This window comes from Malania oleifera, chromosome 12 (assembly GCF_029873635.1).
Source record: "Malania oleifera isolate guangnan ecotype guangnan chromosome 12, ASM2987363v1, whole genome shotgun sequence".
Lineage (NCBI taxonomy): Eukaryota > Viridiplantae > Streptophyta > Magnoliopsida > Santalales > Ximeniaceae > Malania > Malania oleifera.
Window position 1 is genome coordinate 75,648,342 of NC_080428.1, and position 18,733 is coordinate 75,667,074.

Here is an 18,733-nt window from a genome sequence, read left to right on the forward strand (position 1 = left end):
AATCATATACATCCATTCATGTTCATAACTTAATATTGCATTACATTTCACTTTAAGTAACTCTTTCCCATTTGTATCATTCACGTTTCACATTTCATTTCATTGCATTATCATTTCATTGCATAATGTTTTCATTTCATTCCTTCGTACTATAGTTGGTCTTTAGCCATTATTAGTTAGTCTACATAGAAATGCGTTAGAATCTACTAACAGTTAGTCCACATAGAAATGCATTAGAATCTGTTAACATGACTATCTTTCAGTTGTTTTACATTTACATGATTGCATTTAACATATACAGGCAATATTGTCCATATCATATTTTATTTTCAATACTTTATTTGCTTAACTTGCATATTATATATTTAACATATATTTGCACAGAATCTCTTGCCATACAATTTAATAGTAAATTCATACATATTCTTATAAAGTAGGCCAACTAGACTTGACAAAATGGATAAAAATCCGTTAATTCGAACCGCATCTGACCCGTTTTAGCCGACTTATAATTATCCGTTTGCTAAACGAGTCGAATATGATTTTTCATTTTCATATCCGCCCCCTTAGCGGGTAATTATCCGTTTGCTAAACAAGTCAAATATAGTTTTTCATTTTTATATCTATTCCCTTAGCAGGTCGGGTTGGGTTTATCTAGCGGATATCCGTCAACCCGCTTACAAAATTAACCTAGGAAAGCCCAACATGCTACAGTCCAAACCCTTTAACCCAGTCAGCCCAATAAGCCCACTGCCCAAATGCCCACGCGGCCCACTAAGCACACGCCCCGCTCAGCGCCTCACTACTTCAGCCCTTCCCACTCGCAAGGCACTCATCTGAATCTTTTGATTCTTCTTTCATTCTCTGCGTTCTCACTTCCCAGTTCCCGTTCACTTTCGTTTAGGGTTTCATACTTCAATTTTTCGACGCCGTCGTCGATTGCCGCCTATCGCTCGCTCGCTCGCGGAGCCTTGTGAGTTTGACAACCCTCGCCTTGCGGTGTTGCCGTACTTTCGCCAGTTCGCTGCTTGCCCATCGCTCTCTCGCTCGAGTCGCTCGTCGTCTGATTCTTCTCTCATTCTCTGCGTTCTCACTTCTCATTCACTTTCGTTTAGGGTTTCGCTTTGGTCGTCGTCGACTGCCGCCCATCACTCGCTTGTTGCTTCGGCTTCACGAACCACGGAACCAGGTTCAATTCTCTCTCTTTTGGGGAAATTTGTCTTCTGAGTTCTGACTTCTGAGTCGTTTGTTGGTTTTTGATTTTTTGATTTTTCTTTTTCTGATTTTTAATTTTTATTTTTGATTTCGTTTCTGTAATTTTTGACAATAATACCAATCAGCCCATAAAATTTTGTCTTAAGTTGTATTTGAGGTAGTTGATTTCAAGCTTTGTACTTAGATGGTATTCAATATAATTTCACACTAAAAATATAATTCTACAACTTATTTGAAGAAAAGCAAATATGTGGGGAGAAAATTCAATCGTTGTTTAGAGTATGAGTTTTGAACTTATGATTTTAATTGTTGTGAATTTGAAAAAAAAAAAAAAAAGTCGGTGCAATTTGAGATATGTAATTTGAGCATTGCTTGGCTACTTTGTTGGTAGAGCAAGAGATGATGAGAAAATTCAATCGTTGTTAAGAGTATGAGTTTTGAACTTATAATTTTAATTGTTGTGAATTTGAAAAAAAAAAAAGTCAGTTTGAGATATGTAATTTGAGCATTGCTTGGCTACTTTGTTGGTAGAGCAAGAGATGATGAGAAAATTCAATTGTTGTTAAGAGTATGAGTTTTGAACTTATAATTTTAATTGTTGTGAATTTGAAAAAAAAAAAGTCAGTTTGAGATATGTAATTTGAGCATTGCTTGGCTACTTTGTTGGTAGAGCAAGAGATAATGAGATAATTTTTAAGAATTGAGGTTACCTTCCATTCAATCAATGTCTATTTTAAGGATATAAAATCATGATATAAGAAATTGATAGCTTAAAAAAATTAAAAGATGTTATCATAGTAATGTAAATAAGAATGCATCATAACATTGAATAGAGAATGATAATATCTTATTTTTAATATGGAAAATTGGGAATGTCTATTTTGAGAGATTCCTCGGATTTGAAAATAGCTGTGTTTAAAGAAATTCGCATGCTTTAAGAACAGTTGTAATGTTTAGATTTTAGAGAGACTCACACGAGTTGCACGGTTCGAGTTTCTATTTTGAGTTTAATTGAGACTAATTTATTATGTTTTAATGCTTATAGTTTTACTGACATGAATCATGAGTTGTTAATTTGTATAAAAGATTGAATGATTGATATAATTATTAGAAAAGTTAATACACAAACTAATTGCAAGTTGTTGTATACAACTTAAATTATTATGACACCATATAAATTATTAATAAAATTATATTTGAGAATAGCAGATTATCTGCCCATCTGCCATGAATTATCCGACCCGAAACCGCCTAATCTACCACTTAAATGAGTTGAATATGAATTATAATTTCTTTACTCGATAATCCGCATTATCCGCCACAGATTATCCGACCCGATCCGCTTTGCCAGGTCTAGCCAACTCGCATTTAACATTTATATGCTGAAAAATACATTTCATTTCTTACATAATTCCTCAAAAAATATCTTTCACTTTCATTCATTTACTTTCACATACATAGCTATATAAACATTCCTAGGCTCAGAAAACATATTTTTACATGGTTGGCATTTTAAACTCACATGAAACATATATATATATATATATATATATATATATATAAATAACACATAATCCATTTTAATTCATGAAAAATTCGATTTAATACATAAATTTCCCCCTTACCTGACTTTCGAGCTATGCTAATAGGATCCCTGAATTGATACCCACAGCGTTCATTGGACCCTGAATCAAAAAATCCTATTTAATTAAATAAATTTCAATTAACGCAAATCTTAAGAAAAACACCTATTTACTACTTCTCAAGCTCCAAATAACATTATTCATTAAGAAAATCCCAAAATAACTCGCTTACCTTGATTTTGGGATGTTTTTCAATCCTCTTAAACCAAGGATGAGCTCCTACAGCCTTGCAGAGAACAATCCTACGAACCTTGTGGTGGTTTCGGATTGTCAAACCGGGTCAAATCTGGCCTGAAATCGAAAAGAAAAGGTTGGTAGAGCCGTTTTTTAGAGAGAGGAGGCGAATTTTCCCAAGTTTTCTCGCTAAAAATGAAGAAAACTCTATTTATAGGTAGGACTTCGTCGACGAGACACGTGGATTCGTTGATGAGGCACTGTAGAGACTTCGTCGACGAGAAGATAACTTCGTTGACGAAATTCAGAGTTCCAAAATATACTCTCTCGGGATTCCTTCGTCGATGAGGAACTGATGTTCGTCGACGAGCTTTAGAAGGACACTCGTCGACGAGGACAAGACATTCATCGACGAGGCTTGCTGTTCCTCTTTTAATTTCTTTCCTTTTTCCTTATTACCCATTAATCCATTTCATTTATTATATTTCCTAATTATTTTAATCTCCGGGTCATTACACTAAGATTTGCCTCGCCCATCTAATACTAGCATGAATACTAATACTACAATAATACATTATTCTTTCTGTCATTTATTTTGTATTTCTCGTCTGTTCATGTTCTCAGCTTTGACATTTCGTAGCATTACAATTTATGTGGCGCTTTCCCATTATACATTGTTCACATTTCACATTTCATTTTCCTTTCATTTTATTTTTATTTCCATTTCATTCCCTGCATTGTAGTACTCCTTTTAGTTGTACATTAGTTAGTCCACATAGATATGCGCCATTCTGCTACTAGAGCTTCTTTTAGTTGTTCATCAGTTAGTCTACAACTCTTGTCAACAGTTCATATGTTTCCATGGTTACATTAACAATCACATGCAGCATAATTCATATAACATTTTCATTCTCAATGCATTTCCTGTATAACTTGTATTTCATACATATAACATAATTCAACACAAAATTTTCATTTGACTCATGCCACACAATTTAACAATATATATTTCAAACATTTTCTGTAAAATAAACCAACCCTTATTTATCATTCTTAAAAGAAAATATACTTTTAATTTCTTACACAATTATCTTGAAAAATCTTTCACTTTCATCAGTCCATTTTCACATATACATGTCTAATAAAACAACCTTAGGTTCAGAAATTATAATTTAAATGATTGACATTTTAAACCCATACCAAAACATATGCATATATACATAACATAATCCATTTATTCGTTTAATTCATAAAACTTGGTTTAATATATATTCTCCCTTGTTTTTTTGAACTACACCAATAAAAACCCAAAATGATGCATGTGACGCTCACTCGAACCCTGAAACAAAAACCCTAGTTTATTTAGATAATCCTCAAATAACCTACTATTTCTGCATTTCCTCGACCTATAAACCTCAAATAAGCATTTAAAACCCCAAAACTAAGAATCCTAACCCTTACTTCAACTTTGGAGCGTTTCCCGCAAAGCCCAGTTTAGAAATATGCTCCGCTAGATGTGTAGAGAATCTTCCATAGAACACTTTAGCGGTCTCCATTTGTCGATTCGGCCTGAATCCGGGCTGGATTTGAAGAGAGAAGACAGAGGAGATGATTTATAGAGAGAGGAAGCGGAGAAAAAGAGTTTTCTTTGCGAAGAAGCTTCCTTAAATCCTTTTATACGCGATCTTGCCACGTGGATTCGTCGACGAGAAAACAGGATTCGTTGACGAAACTTAAAATCTAAAATTCACTCATTCGGGATCTCTTCGTCGACGAGGGACTGAACTTCGTCATCGATCCTATGTAAACTACTCGTCAACGAGGACATGATATTCGTTGGCGAGATCTGCTATTTTCTTTCCAAAATTTTCCCCTTTTTCCCCTTATCATTTATTTATCTATTCCATTAACAACATACATCGAACTTTCTCTAGTAAAGTCCGATTTATGCGCTCTGTCACCCCATTCTACTATGGTGTATCTCTAACTGTGAAGTGTCGAGTAATACCTTCATCCTGACATACCTTCATAAATGGGTCACTCGTGTATTCACCGCCATTATCTGATCTGAGCCGTTTAATCTTTTTGTCAGTTTGAGTTTCAACTAATTTTTTCCACTTAAGGAAAATATCACACTTCATTTTTATGCTTCATAGAATACACCCAAACTCTTCTTAAAAAATCATCAACAAAAGTGACAAAATAATGCATACCACCCAATGAAGCCATTTTTGTGGGCCCCCGTACATCTGTATGGATGTAGTCTAAAATACCTTCAGTCTGGTGGATTGCAGTGCCAAATTTCACTCTAGTATGTTTTCCCATAATGCAATGTTCACAAAATTCAAGTTTGCACACCTTTGCACCCTTTAACAAATCTCGCTTAGCTAATTGTTGTAAAAAATTTTCTCTTGCATTTGCTAATTGCATATGCCATAACTTGGTTGCATATGAACCTGCATCTTTCTCAGAAACAATAGCTGCTGAGCCAATAACTATACAACCTTGTAAATAGTACAAGTTATTTTTCCTCATTCCTTTCATCACCACCAGCGCACCTGATTTAATCTTTTAGGTTTCATTTTTCAAAGTGATAATGAACCCTTTAGATTCCAAGACACCCAATGAAATCAAATTTTTTTTTAAACTTGGAACATACCTAATATCAGTCAAGGTTTTAATAGTTCCATCCTGACGTTTCAATTGTATCGATCATATTCTAGTTGTTTTACAAGTATTATCATTTCCTATAAAACAATCCCACCATCTAATTCTTCAAAATTAGAAAATCATTCCCTATTGGGACACATGTGATAGGAACAATCAGAATCCAAAATCCGCTCACCAAAACAATGTGACTAAAATGTTTCAACAAGAGAAAAATGTGACTCACTTCCATCATCATTGGCAATATTGTCGTTAGAATGTGTTTTGCCCTTATTCTTATGCTGTAATTTAGAACAATCTTTCTTCCAATGTCCTCTCAAAAGGCACATTCATCTTTAGCAGGTCTTCCATGAGATTTACTCCTTCTAAGCTTATGTCTCTGAGAATGTCCCCTTATTATTAGTGCTTCTCCGCGAACAGAGTCAATCCAAACCTTCAATGAGAGACTAATCATCTCCTTCTTTGTCTTTTGGATTGACTGGAGCAGGTTTTGGCTAAATTTTATTTTATTCATTTCTTACGTTTGAGTATTTTATTCATTTCTTACATTTGAGTAACTCCCCCCCCCCCCCCCCCAAGAAAAAAAAAAACACGCACACACACAAATGGACGGACTTTGTTTCTTTTGGTTTTTCAATGTGTTCCATACTTCCGTCGTGTTCATATTCTCATACATCGTTTCTAGAAAATATTTAGGGTTTGGTCTCTGCTACATTTGCCCAGTTGAATTCTGCAAGCAAGCCCTAAAGGACCTTTTATTGTGATTTTTGTGATCAGGATTTGTGGAGGTACTGTTTGGCGTCTTTGAGCTCAATTGTTTGAGGAAGTTGCAGATATGGTTAGTAATTTTCTCCCTATTATATGGCTGATTGGAATTCTTTATATTCTGGTAATCTACTTCGCTGTTTCTTGCATTTTCTTCAAGTTGTTTGCAATTGCAATTTCTATTCAACACACGCACATATTAATCTCCAACTTATCTTTTAATATCCTACTTGCTAATGAGTGCTAAGAGTGCTTATTGTAGAGCTTGCTTTTTATACCAATTTGATTTAACCTGGGAAGATAAAAATTAATTTTGAGAAACAAATTAGAGGAAAACGGCCAGAAAATTACTTAGTAGGAATGGGAACAAGGGGGAAAAATAGTATAACAAGAGAGTAACACTCAAACTAGGGTTTAAAAGAGAAGATAGAGAATAAGCGAGTGGAAGAGAGACATGTTGGAAACCAATGCATTCAATTCTTTAATAGCTTTAAATGATCATGATAGATAATAGTAGCAAAGGCTATTCAACTTGTAATCCAACTCTAATTTCTCATATTTGCATCATTCAACTTGAAAGTGCATATCAGTGTATCCATCACTTTAAGAAAACCTTCATCAACTTTAATGGAGCACAGATTGCGGGGAGTTGATGTGGATGCATGGGGCCAGGGGGGTTGAGCTTCCTTGAGTCAGACAAGGCACGCTGGAATCACTTGCAATGGGAGGATTTGTTCCTAAAAAATATCTGGTTGCTGAAGGAAGAGAAGGAGAAGGAATCTGCATTTTGGTGGCAGCAGTGAGATGCAAAAATATCACTAAATAGGATATTTGGAAGGGGTAGCAGCCAGAAATCCTTTAGTCAGCTCGTGAGACCACATGCTTGTTTGAATGATGAAGTTCTGGGGACAGGCCTTTTTGAGGGCTCTATTGACAATTGCTGTGGAGGTGTTGCAAAAAGTTCCCATCTATGTGAGGTTCGAAAACAAAGGACATGATTGTAAGTTTTTTCTTTGGTGTTGGACAGTGGAGCAATCTTTGCGGATGTGGTTTGAACCTGCTGTGAAACTTGATGTTTGACATTTCTGAAAAAGGAAGTAAGGAGGAGGAAGAAGAAGATAAAGTTGAAGAAGAAAGAGGGATTGCTCGTATAGAGAAGGGAGAGCAAAAACAAAGTGGATTTCTGAATCCAATTCTATTTGTAAACTACTCTACACACTTAATTACCAAGTACATATTTACCCCACAGTTAACCATAATGAATAAAATTACACAATAATCCCCCGAATAATGTAAAATACGCAACAAAAAAAACCTCTGTAGATGTGTCCTAAAGTATAAATTCTGATTAGATGGTCAAAATGGTGATAGTGATTCTCTGTCTCCCAGGTTCGTGAAATTCCTGGTTCAAGCATATAATCCGGACCAGCAACATGACTGATTCTTGTCCAACCTGTTCAGACTGGCAGGTCTCATAACCTACAAGAATTGTAGAAGGTTTGCAGTAACACCAAGTGTTATTGGAAGTTTGATCCTCACTGGTTGTGCTATATTGGTCTTCCTAGTTGTCTTGCTCATGGATGCTCGACCATGGAACCTCTTGTGTTGTGCCCTTTTCTTTGAAATCCTATTGGAGTTTGCTTCCATAATTTCTTAAGGTTGTTTATGTCTAGATTTTTTGCTTCCTTCCTATTCTTGTAATGCACAAAGGTGGTGGCAACACTTTTGGGTCTTTGATAGGATTCATCATGGATTACAACCATGTATTCTTAAGCATGTTTCTACGCCATAGCAATTACTCACATAATTTCCTTGTTGCACATTGTTGTGATCATGCTTCAAATGGCGTGGGCAAACACACTCTAATCAAGTTCCACCTCCTACACATGCAGCTATGAGACTCCATATCAACTGCATATTGTCCACTTCCTACGTACAACTGAAGCTGGGAACCACTGGACCAGACGGGGATACATCAAAGGGACTTTTCCTTGCATCAATCATGAATTTTTTAAAACGGTCACATAAATTATTTAACAGCATATTATACCTGGGGGAACTTGAGAAATGAAACCTTAAGCGTTTTACACAGCCAATCATGTCTTGGGTGATATTTTCTTAAGCTCACCCGTTCACAATGTAAATTCTTGCACATAGCTGGCCCTCTTAGCTGAATTCCACCACAACCTTTAAGAGTCTTGCGAGGAAAGTCCTTTATGAAGTTATGTACATGTGTCCAAAGCATAACCTATGTTCAACACTTGGAAACAACTCATTTAGAAATTCCTCCAATCCCTACATTTAAGAAAGGACAATGTCAGCACATAATTTACAAGGTCTATAACAATAAACACAATTTTTACTTAATTTGTGATGAAAATCCTCACTTACCTTCAATATGTTTGACACGAATGCCCATGCTTACTTGTCTCAATGTTGAAATTTTTAGGTAGCAGTGTGAGAAATCAGCCCAAGTATTTCTGTTGTTTCTTTGCACCATTGTATATGTAAAGGGGAAATGCATTCAATGGCATCTGTGCCCGCAGCAGCCAACATCTTGCCACTGTAAATTCACTCATCTTATGTTTGAGAGAGGGTCTGGATTTGACTTTGTATGGATTTGGAAAAGAATCAATGCAAAATTATATTAATTTTTTTTTTTCTAAATCCACTTAAATCCAAATACAAGGCTTGAAATCTATGCTCCCAAATGCAGGGTCAGAGAACAACTTGTTCAAGCTCACCAGGGGCGTACAGCCAGGGAAAAAACCCCTCTTTGAATTATCAAGGAAATGTAGCATTCTATAATCCAGCTGGGTCATAAATATTGAGCCAGGATTTATCCTTCTAATCTTAGCAGCTTAGCTGATGGGTTTAAGTGTTTAACATCTCCTTGTTTGCCTTCAGAACATCCAATGCAATCTTTCTTGCGGTCTAGCTCCAACTGGATCATAGATATTGAGCCAGGATTTGTCAGTCTAATCTCAGCAGCTTAGCTGATGGTTTAAGTGTTTAACATCTCCCTTTCGTTTGCCTTAAGAACATCCAATTGTAATCTTTCTTGCGGTCTGGCCATTGAAGCTTGTATACAGGTTATCTAATCTTCTGTACAGTTTATTTGGATATTTATCTGCGTATTAAAATCAGCCCTGAAAAATATACAAACTTTATGTTGGTTGTCCTATTTATCCTGCTGCACTGTGCAGACATGTTTCTAGTTAAAAATATTTTGGGATCTCAAGGCTTTGTTTGAAACTTGAAAAACATTAGGCTTTGGGTGGAACTTAGAAAGCATTAGGGAAATTATTAAAAAAAAGAAGAAAGAATCCATTTTTTTTGTTTTCAGTGTCAACACTGCCACATCAGTTACTGCTTGGGTGAACCATGGAAAGGATCGGGGTGGAGGAAGAAGAAAAAATAAATGTGGAGATGCCCCTTCATCTTCTGGAGAAGGGAGAAACGAAGAAAACCCCAATAGTCTACGAAAAGAGAGATGGGTTCAGCTGTTCAGGAGTTTGGTTATGTGTAAGAAAGGTGTTAGACACTTTACAACATTTGTTTTATGAATGGTTGCCATCAGTGGGTGGATGTTCGTCCTAATGGAAAGAAAATCAGAGGAAAATCAAAGGAAGAAAAAGGAATTTTCCGTTGTGTGCCCAAACCAAACACCAATAATGGTGTGATTTCGAGATGATAGGGATGGCCCAATGACCTTTATTGTAAAGCCTTGTGGCTTTTGAAAGGAGAATTTTGAAAAAAAAAAGAAAGAAAAAAAGAGGGAAAGAGGCCTCAAGAACCGTAATTTTGAAATTTGAAATGAAGAACAAAAAAGGGAAAGTTAATGTTTGTTTTTTTGAAATGATGGATTTGGAAAGAATAACAATTGAGTAGGATCATGTTGAAAGAAGGAAAGGTTTTTAATGTAAATTGAATGAAATGTTTTTTTGAAAAAAATCGGAGTTTTTGCAAGCATCTAAGGGCATCAAGATTTGCCAAATTGAAAGGGGGAAAGAAATTTGAGAAAGAAAAGGAAAGAAGAAAACCTAACTTTGTGAAAAAAGAAAAGATGAACAAAACCCTAAGGTTCATCTCCATGCATGATTTTTTGATTTTCTAATTTTCCCTATTTTTTGGTTTTCCTTTCTGTGTTTTTCTGTATTTTATGGGATTTTTTGGCAATATTCTAGTAAAAATAAGTAGAATAAAATAAAATAAAATGAAACAAACAAAACCTAAACTAAAATTATAATAATAACGATAACAAAGCAATAATAAAAAATAGTAATAATCTAAAAAAAGGAAATACACAAAAAACCCCATGTTGATTTTTTTATGAATTTTAATTTTGAGCATTTTTTGAAATGTTAGTTTTTTTTTTTATTTAATAAAACAAAGATGAAGAAGAAGAAAAAGAAGATGAAGAAGAATAAGAAGAATCACCCTGCCAAATCCTAAAATATCCTCAAAACCACAATGATAAGGTCCCAAAGAAAGAAAAATCGTGAACAAATCATTAGCACACCCACCCAAGAACACATGTATTTTATTCTTTTCATTAGCCAAAGAAAAAAATCTGTCATGCTTAAGCTTCACAATCTACATATACTTTATGAGCAAGCAATCTTACATTCAAAAACATTTTTTATCATTGCCAAGTTGTGATTTTTATCAAGCAAAGGTAGGCGATCATGCTAATAACATACTTTCATGGAAAAAATACAACTTTTATCATGCTTGGGTTATACCAATACGAACATAATCAAGCAAGAAAGCATGGTAAGATTGGAATCATACTATTGCATGTGCTAATGCACATTTTCATAGCAAAGTCAGGGTTTTATGAGATAAATTTGAGTACACAAAGAAGTCAATAGAATAATATAAAGATAAAGCAAAAGAGTCCTTAGATGGAGGAGAGAGAAAGCAAAGCCTTTCTTTTCACCAAAATTCTCCTATGATCGTTTCCCTCTTATCCCACGTCTAGCGCTCACTCCTTGGTGCTTTACATAGGCACCAAGGGTTGACTTGGGGGGAGGACATGTTAAATGCAAATTTTGTTTGCTAAACAAATCTCAAATTTCATGATTCTGTCCTATTTATTTGTAAAACTTGGGGATTGACCCTTAAGCACAATAAATGAGAGGATCTTTTCCTTTAAATCTCCCCCAACTATTTGTGCAAATGAGGGATTGACCCCCAAACACAATAAATGGGAGGATCTCCCTCTTTAATTCTTCCCCATCTATTTGAAAGAATTAGAGATTTATCCCCTAATCACATTAAATACAAAAATCTTTGCCTACTTTCGCAAAGTTGGGTCCCATAATTTTTAAAAGTCACCAATTGGCCTCAAATTTTCTAAAATAAAATGTAAATTGACCCACTTGGTGGCTAGGGGCATTTTGGTGAGAGTTTACTCTGTGAGTCAACGTGGACCGTGGATGGTGAGAGATCACTCTGTGAGCCAGCGGGGACCGTGGATGGTGAGAGTTCTCTATGAGCCAGTGGGGACCGTTGATGGTAATGGAGATGTGTCCTGAGAGTCGGGTTGGTTGAACGTCCAACTGATGCACAGAAGCTGTATCCGCATCCGGACTTTACCCTGATCAGCAAGACCTGGGGGCGGAGGACGCTGATTCGTAGGTTTGGTGCTGCACTAGGGGATTCGAAGGGCTCGTTCCTATGTAAATTAAAAAAGTAGAGGGAGGGAGCTCTAAGTATAAGGTTGGGCGAAATGGTCATCATTATTCTGTTATCAACTAAAGAAAAAAAGAAAAGAAAATATATAATATATTAATAAACAAAAAATTATTTTCACCCACGATTAGCATTTATTTATTTTTTCTTAATTTATAATATCATATTAGAGCAATTTTTTATTTAGTAAATTTTGACACGAAGAAAAGATAGTAGAAAATAAATTTCATTCTTATTATTATTTTTTATTTTTTAAACAAAGCCCTTAATTCAAACAAAATAATAAGAAAAATAAAAAGAGTTTGAATAATTTTTATGTCATTTCTAATATTATAAAGGAGATTCTCCCTTTGGTGTCATTTTTTTTTCAAATGTCAAATTTACCCTTATATAAATATTTTATTTTTAAAAAATTAATAATTAAGGAGATTAATGTGAAAAATAAAAAATTCAACACCATAAAATAGGGCAATTCGAATTTCAAATTTCTACCAAAAATACCCTTGTAACTATCCATAACAATCCTAAAATGCTCCTATAATTCATCATAAGTCATAGCTACTCTTTGTAAATTGTAATAAATTTAAATAACTTTCAACTCCTAATTAGTTTTTTATATTTATTTTTTAAAAATAAATATAAAATTTTATAAAAAGCACGCATAGTGTGTGTACCCATGGCTACTAATTATCAACAAAGAAAAATTAAAGTACATAAAAAACCAATACATAAAAATTGAATTTACATATAATTAATTTTTAATTTTTATTAATTTGTAATAATGTTGAAACAAAGTTTTATATTTTTAATTATATTTCCCTCTTATTTTTCTTAGTTTGACAATATTAAAATAATTGATTTTTCTTTTTTACCTCCCAAGGCTTTAGTGAATAAATTAGCAAGTTGGAATTCAGACCTCAAGAGTTGTAATTAGCTCCTGCACAAGTTTCTTTCAAACAAAGTGAATCACATTTCAATGCATTTCGTTTGTTCATGGAAGATTGGGTGCGATTGTGGAAAGCCAAATTTTTCTGGCCTATTCATTAGCCAAATAAGCTTTGACTCAGCACTCGATTGGGCCACTACATTTGTTTCTTACTTTTCTGCAATACCAAGTTACCACTAGCAAAAACACAATACTTAGTTGTGGATCTTTTATCGGAAGGTGACCCAACCTAAGCATCTATATATCTTAGAATAGAAATGTGATTTTGATCTTGATATAAGAGAGAAATCCCATGTTTACCTCTGAGGTATCTCAAGATACGAATAACTGCATCCTAATGACTTGTTCTTATATAATCAAGAAACTGGTTCATAACACTTGTTGTGAAAGATATATCGGGTCGAGTGACTATGAAATAGTTCAACTTTCCAATAAATCTTCAATATCTTGTACCAAGAGCAGCATCCTAGATGATAAAATACAAGAGAGGTTTATTACATGCCGCTGAGGACCAAACTCAAGTACTATGGCACCGAATCGGCCAAAGTCCATAGGCTGAGATTGTGGAAAGCCAAATAAGCTCACATGTAGTGGGCCATGGCCTAACATTTTGACTTAGCACTCGATCGGGCCACTACATTTGTTTCTTACTTTTCTAGAATACCAAGTTACCACTGGCAAAAACACGACTTGGTTGTGGATCTTCTATCAGAAGGTGACCAGCCTAAGCATCTATATATCTCTGAATATAAATGTGATTTTGGTCTTGATATAAGAGAGAAATCCCATGTTCACCTTTGAGGTATCTCAAGATGCGAATAACTGCATTCTAATGATTTGTTCTTATAGAATCAAGAAACTGACTCATAACACTTGTGAAAGATATATCAGTTCGAGTCACTGTGAAATAGTTTGATTTTCTAATAAATCTTCAATATCTTATAGGAACAACCAACAAATCACCCTCATCTTGTACTAATTTGTTGTTGTAATATAGGGGTGTATAGATTTGGATCCCAGTAGCCCTGTCTTATCTAAAAGGTCTATAACATACTTCTTTTGTGACAAAAGAGATCCTATATGAGATCTGGATACTTCTATGCCCTAGAAGTATTTTAATGGCCCTAAATTCTTTGTTTTGAAATTTAGTTTACAGGAAAATGCGTTGGGCTCTGGATACCTTGATCATCTCATCATCCCAGTAATCACAATATTGTCCAACAATATCATTTACATATACAATTAGTAGCATCCTACATGATAAAATATTGAGGGATCTACTACACACCGCTGAGGACCAAATTCAAGCACTATCCCACTGGATCCTGTAGCCCTGTCTTATCTAAAAGGTCTATAGCATACTTCTTTTGGACAAAAGAGACCCTATATGAGATCTGGATACTTCTATGCCCTAGAAGTATTTTAATGGCCCTAAATTCTTTGGTTTGAAATTTAGTTTACTGGAAAATGCCTTGGGCTCTGGATACCTTGATCATCCCATCATCCCAGTAAACACAATATCGTCCAACAATATCACTTACACATACAATTAGTAACATCCTACATGATAAAATATTGAGGGATCTACTACACACCGCTGAGGACCAAATTCCAGCACTATGGCACTGAATTTGCCAAACTGTCCTCTGAGAGATTGCTTCATAGCATACAAGAATTTCTTGAGTCGGCACACGAAATGTGACTTTCCCCCCAAAAAGGTCACCATGTAGGAAAGCATTCTTCACATCTAACTGATGTGGAGGCCAATGACATTTGGTGGTTAAGGAGATAAACTAAGGAACTGAAGCAAGGTTGGAAACTGGGGAGAATGTATCAGAATAACCCAAAATGTACACCTGAGTGTAATCCCTTAGCAACGAGATGGCCCATCAAACAAGCCCACAGAACATCTAGACTGAATTTCATGGTAGACATTCAGCAACAACCAACTACAAATTTATCGGTAGGAAGAGGTACGATTCCTAAATATCATTATCTTGTAATGCACACAGATTTTGACCATTATAATCCTCCACACGAACTGGGATATGATTTCGGAAATAAACTTTTGAAGAGGAACAAAAGACATCCTACTACAAAACATTAATATGAGGGTAATTATAGCAAACAAAATTACAGATTGGAAGTTGGGTACAAATGCATTTAGCTGTCCTAACAACAATAAGAAGATCAACATCTTGGGAAATATGATTATCCGATGGGGGAAGTAGAGGTGGAGTAGAAGTTGGAGGAGGCTGTCCTCCCTTGAGTTATTGGCTTGTGTGCACTTTCAAATTAGGATATCCTAGTAATGAGAAGGACTCAAACCAGATGAAGATTCCAGAGGACTGGGTCGAGATGAAAGGTTAGCCAGGTGAGGGACCATGGTCAACAAGACTCGAGGAATCAAAGTAGTTATGGTGGACTCAAAGAAGGTGACATTAGCATAGACAAAGAATTGATGCAAAGTAGGTCTATAGCCTCGGTATCCCTTTCGAGCACAAGGTTAGCCTAGAAAAATGCATTTGATAGCATGAGGCTACAACTTATCCATTCTTGGACTTAATTGGACAAAGAACAGACAACTAAATATATTAGTAGGAAGTAAGAATGAAGGAGCCTTAGGGAAGATAACTGAATTACCATGTTCAATTACCAATTTACCTAGAAGTTGAAGCTGTTAAGTTGTGGGCTAACAATGTATATCAAGCCTTAATACTCACCCGCATGTGCAGCCAATTGCACGACCAATGATAGATGACATTATTGCAAGGAATAAGATAATTATTAACAAAGAAACAAAAAATGCAGGCAACAAGATTAGAACCCAATACCTCATGGCAGTCATAGTGCTCATGTTGAAGAATTGGGTAAATTGGAAGACCTAATCACAATGATAGGTCTCTCTTTCTAGTTATAATGTATGCCAAGTACATTACAATGACGTTTACTAACTCACGCATGCACTCATGCTTACTTACACAGCAATAACAAATAGTAGTTACACTAAATAACTACAGTAACTAATAACAATGGCACTTGCAAACCCTCGTAGTGAACAAGCAATAGTGCTGCTGCACTGATAAGAGATCTAAACCTAATGCCCACATGAGCTGGAGTCAAATTAACCCTAATGGCCCTAAATGACATCCCAAAAGCCAAAACAGTCCCCAAATAATTATGGAATTTTTTATATAAACTTATCACAAAATATTACAAAAAATATAACTCCAAATGTGTGCATAAAAAATTCCATGTTACGTACAATAGTTGTTATGCCTCTTAATGGTGTGACCGTGTTAGCATTGCAGATTAAGCTTCTTTTTAATTCTTATATAATTGTTTTGATCAAATTTCTAACATATTTGCATTCTCATTATTATACTTTTGTGGTTTCAGGCAACTCTTGCTGATTCATTCCTGGCAGACCTTGATGAACTATCTGACAACGATGCTGATCTTCTTGTGAGTATTAGTGCTTACTATTTATTTTCTTCAAAGATTTCGCCATTCAGATGCTATATATTTTATTGTTCTCTCTGCCTATAATGTGTTTGTTTTTTCTTTTCTCATTTATATTTTGTTCTTATGATTATAAGTTATCTTCTTTCGTCTTCTTTCAGGATCAAGATGATGTGGATGCTGAAAACATGGAAGAAGATATTGATGGGGATTTGTTAGATTTAGAAACTCTTAAGTATGATGATTTGGATAGTGTTTCAAAATTGCAGAAATCTCAGCGGTACATTGATATTATGCAGGTTAGTTCATATCCTTTACCTGGATTTACTTTCACCAGGGTACACTCTGCAGATCTCCGTATTCACTTGCATCTAGTGCCAAGCTTTAATGCGACATTTATAAGCATAAATGCATGTATGCAGGTTGATGAATGGACATATGCATTCTTTGTTTATATTACTGCTAGGATTTGTTTGATTTAGTGTTTTAAAAGGCTCGATCGAGGCTCACCTTGTGGAAAAGCATGCCTATAACACCTTGAGGGTCAATCTAGATACCAAATTCCAAAAAGGGTAGCTGCTGAGGCTTGCACATTTTCTCAAAATGCACATCTTTTGCGCATAGCTGTCTCTTTTTATTTCATGTATTCAAGTTAGCAATTTTCCAACAAGTAGTTTGCAAAGTATACATGATTTTTCTTTTTTTACGTTATATTTGTGGTTTTCTTACTTTTTCCTTATGTTTAAAATATATACAATTTATTTGCATATTTTTATCTTAAAAAAAATTCTCAAAAGGCTTATGCTCCAACACCTTAAGGCTTATGCCTCACTTCTTAAGGGTTAAAATGTATTGCCTTAGACCTTCGCCTTTTAAAACATTTGTTTGATTTGTACTTACAGAACTTTCTTTTAGGAACTTAGCATTTTGGATGTCAGTTGTGTGTGTGTGAGAGAGAGAGAGAGAGAGGGGAAAAAAATTAAGACAATCAGTTAGGATTCAATTCTCAATGTCCCCAACATTGTTCACATTTGAGCCTTTGTATCATAGTATTAAAAATTGGTGCGTAGCGACTGTTACAGACATTACGTAACGGTATTGGTGTCTTCTAAGATTGTTTGGTATTGGTGTCTTCTAAGATTGTTTTGGGGCGATATCTCAGAGTTGCACCCATTGACAATTGTAAAGTCTGTTAGGGTATCATAATGGCCGTTACAGAATTTTATGGGCCCTTATAGTGCCAGACTGGTTGTGAAATACTAAACTGTTTTTTTAGTCCCTTTTTTGCATTTCCCCCTCTCGTTTCTTTTTAATGAAGCTTAGAAAATAAATTATAAGTTGATTTATTTAGTTGATGATTTTTCTATTAAAAAAATTCGTTGTTTGGGTTTATTTTTTGTGACATTTAGTATGCATTTTGATCTAGGACAAGAAGCGAGTATTTGGATGGATCATTTCAACCTAGTTAGGAGGCCTATGTTAGAGAATAGGGTGAATGGATTATTGAGTCGAAAACCCAAATGTGCTTGGTTAGTTAGTTGTTTAAGTATGTGTGTGTAGTTTGCTTGTATTAGGATTATGTATGTTGGGTGCTTGTTTGTAGTAATTGTGTATTCTAGGTGTATGTTTGTAATGCAATGTAGTTTTAGGGGTATGTGTTTAGAGGCTTTTTTATAAATAGTGTGCGAAAGCCATGATGTAGGCAGTTACGTAGTAGTCAGAGGCGCGAGGCGAGCCGAGGCGCAAATTGTCTTTGAAGCCGAGGTGTGAGGTGTGAGGCGCACAATTATTAAAATGGAGTAAAATGACTATATGGGGTAATTGATATATGAACATATGAATATCTAGTAATATTAAAATTTAAAATTCCAAAACATTCAATAACAAAATTGGAAATTCAATAAAATTGCCAGGACGAAGCCCAAAAGCATCAACAATTCAACATAGTTCAACATCAAAATAAAAGAGTACAATAAAAATTTCAAAGTCTAAAATCTAAAAACCCTCTTCAATCATCAGTCGTCACTCATAATTAACTAAGTCTGCGAAGATATCATCATCTTCTTCTTCATCATTAGAATTGTCTTCTCCAACATCTTTTTCCTCATCTGCCTCCTCTGCACTATCCACTTGGATTTCATCCTCATCTACAAGTTCCAACATT

The 18,733-nt window shown here is 35.1% G+C and overlaps 1 protein-coding gene across 1 annotated transcript in view; it reads left to right on the forward strand.

Annotated features, from left to right (window-relative positions):
• The first annotated feature begins 825 nt into the window (after positions 1 to 825).
• The window catches only part of LOC131144346 (U4/U6 small nuclear ribonucleoprotein Prp31 homolog), a 28,436-nt gene continuing 10,528 nt past the window's right edge, over positions 826 to 18,733 (forward strand). Inside the window, exons 1-4 of the mRNA XM_058092928.1 lie at positions 826 to 1,189; positions 6,477 to 6,537; positions 16,507 to 16,572; positions 16,731 to 16,868. Coding sequence (XP_057948911.1) covers positions 6,535 to 6,537; positions 16,507 to 16,572; positions 16,731 to 16,868 — 207 coding nt within the window. The 5' untranslated portion in view covers positions 826 to 1,189; positions 6,477 to 6,534. The remainder of the gene's footprint in view (positions 1,190 to 6,476; positions 6,538 to 16,506; positions 16,573 to 16,730; positions 16,869 to 18,733) is intronic.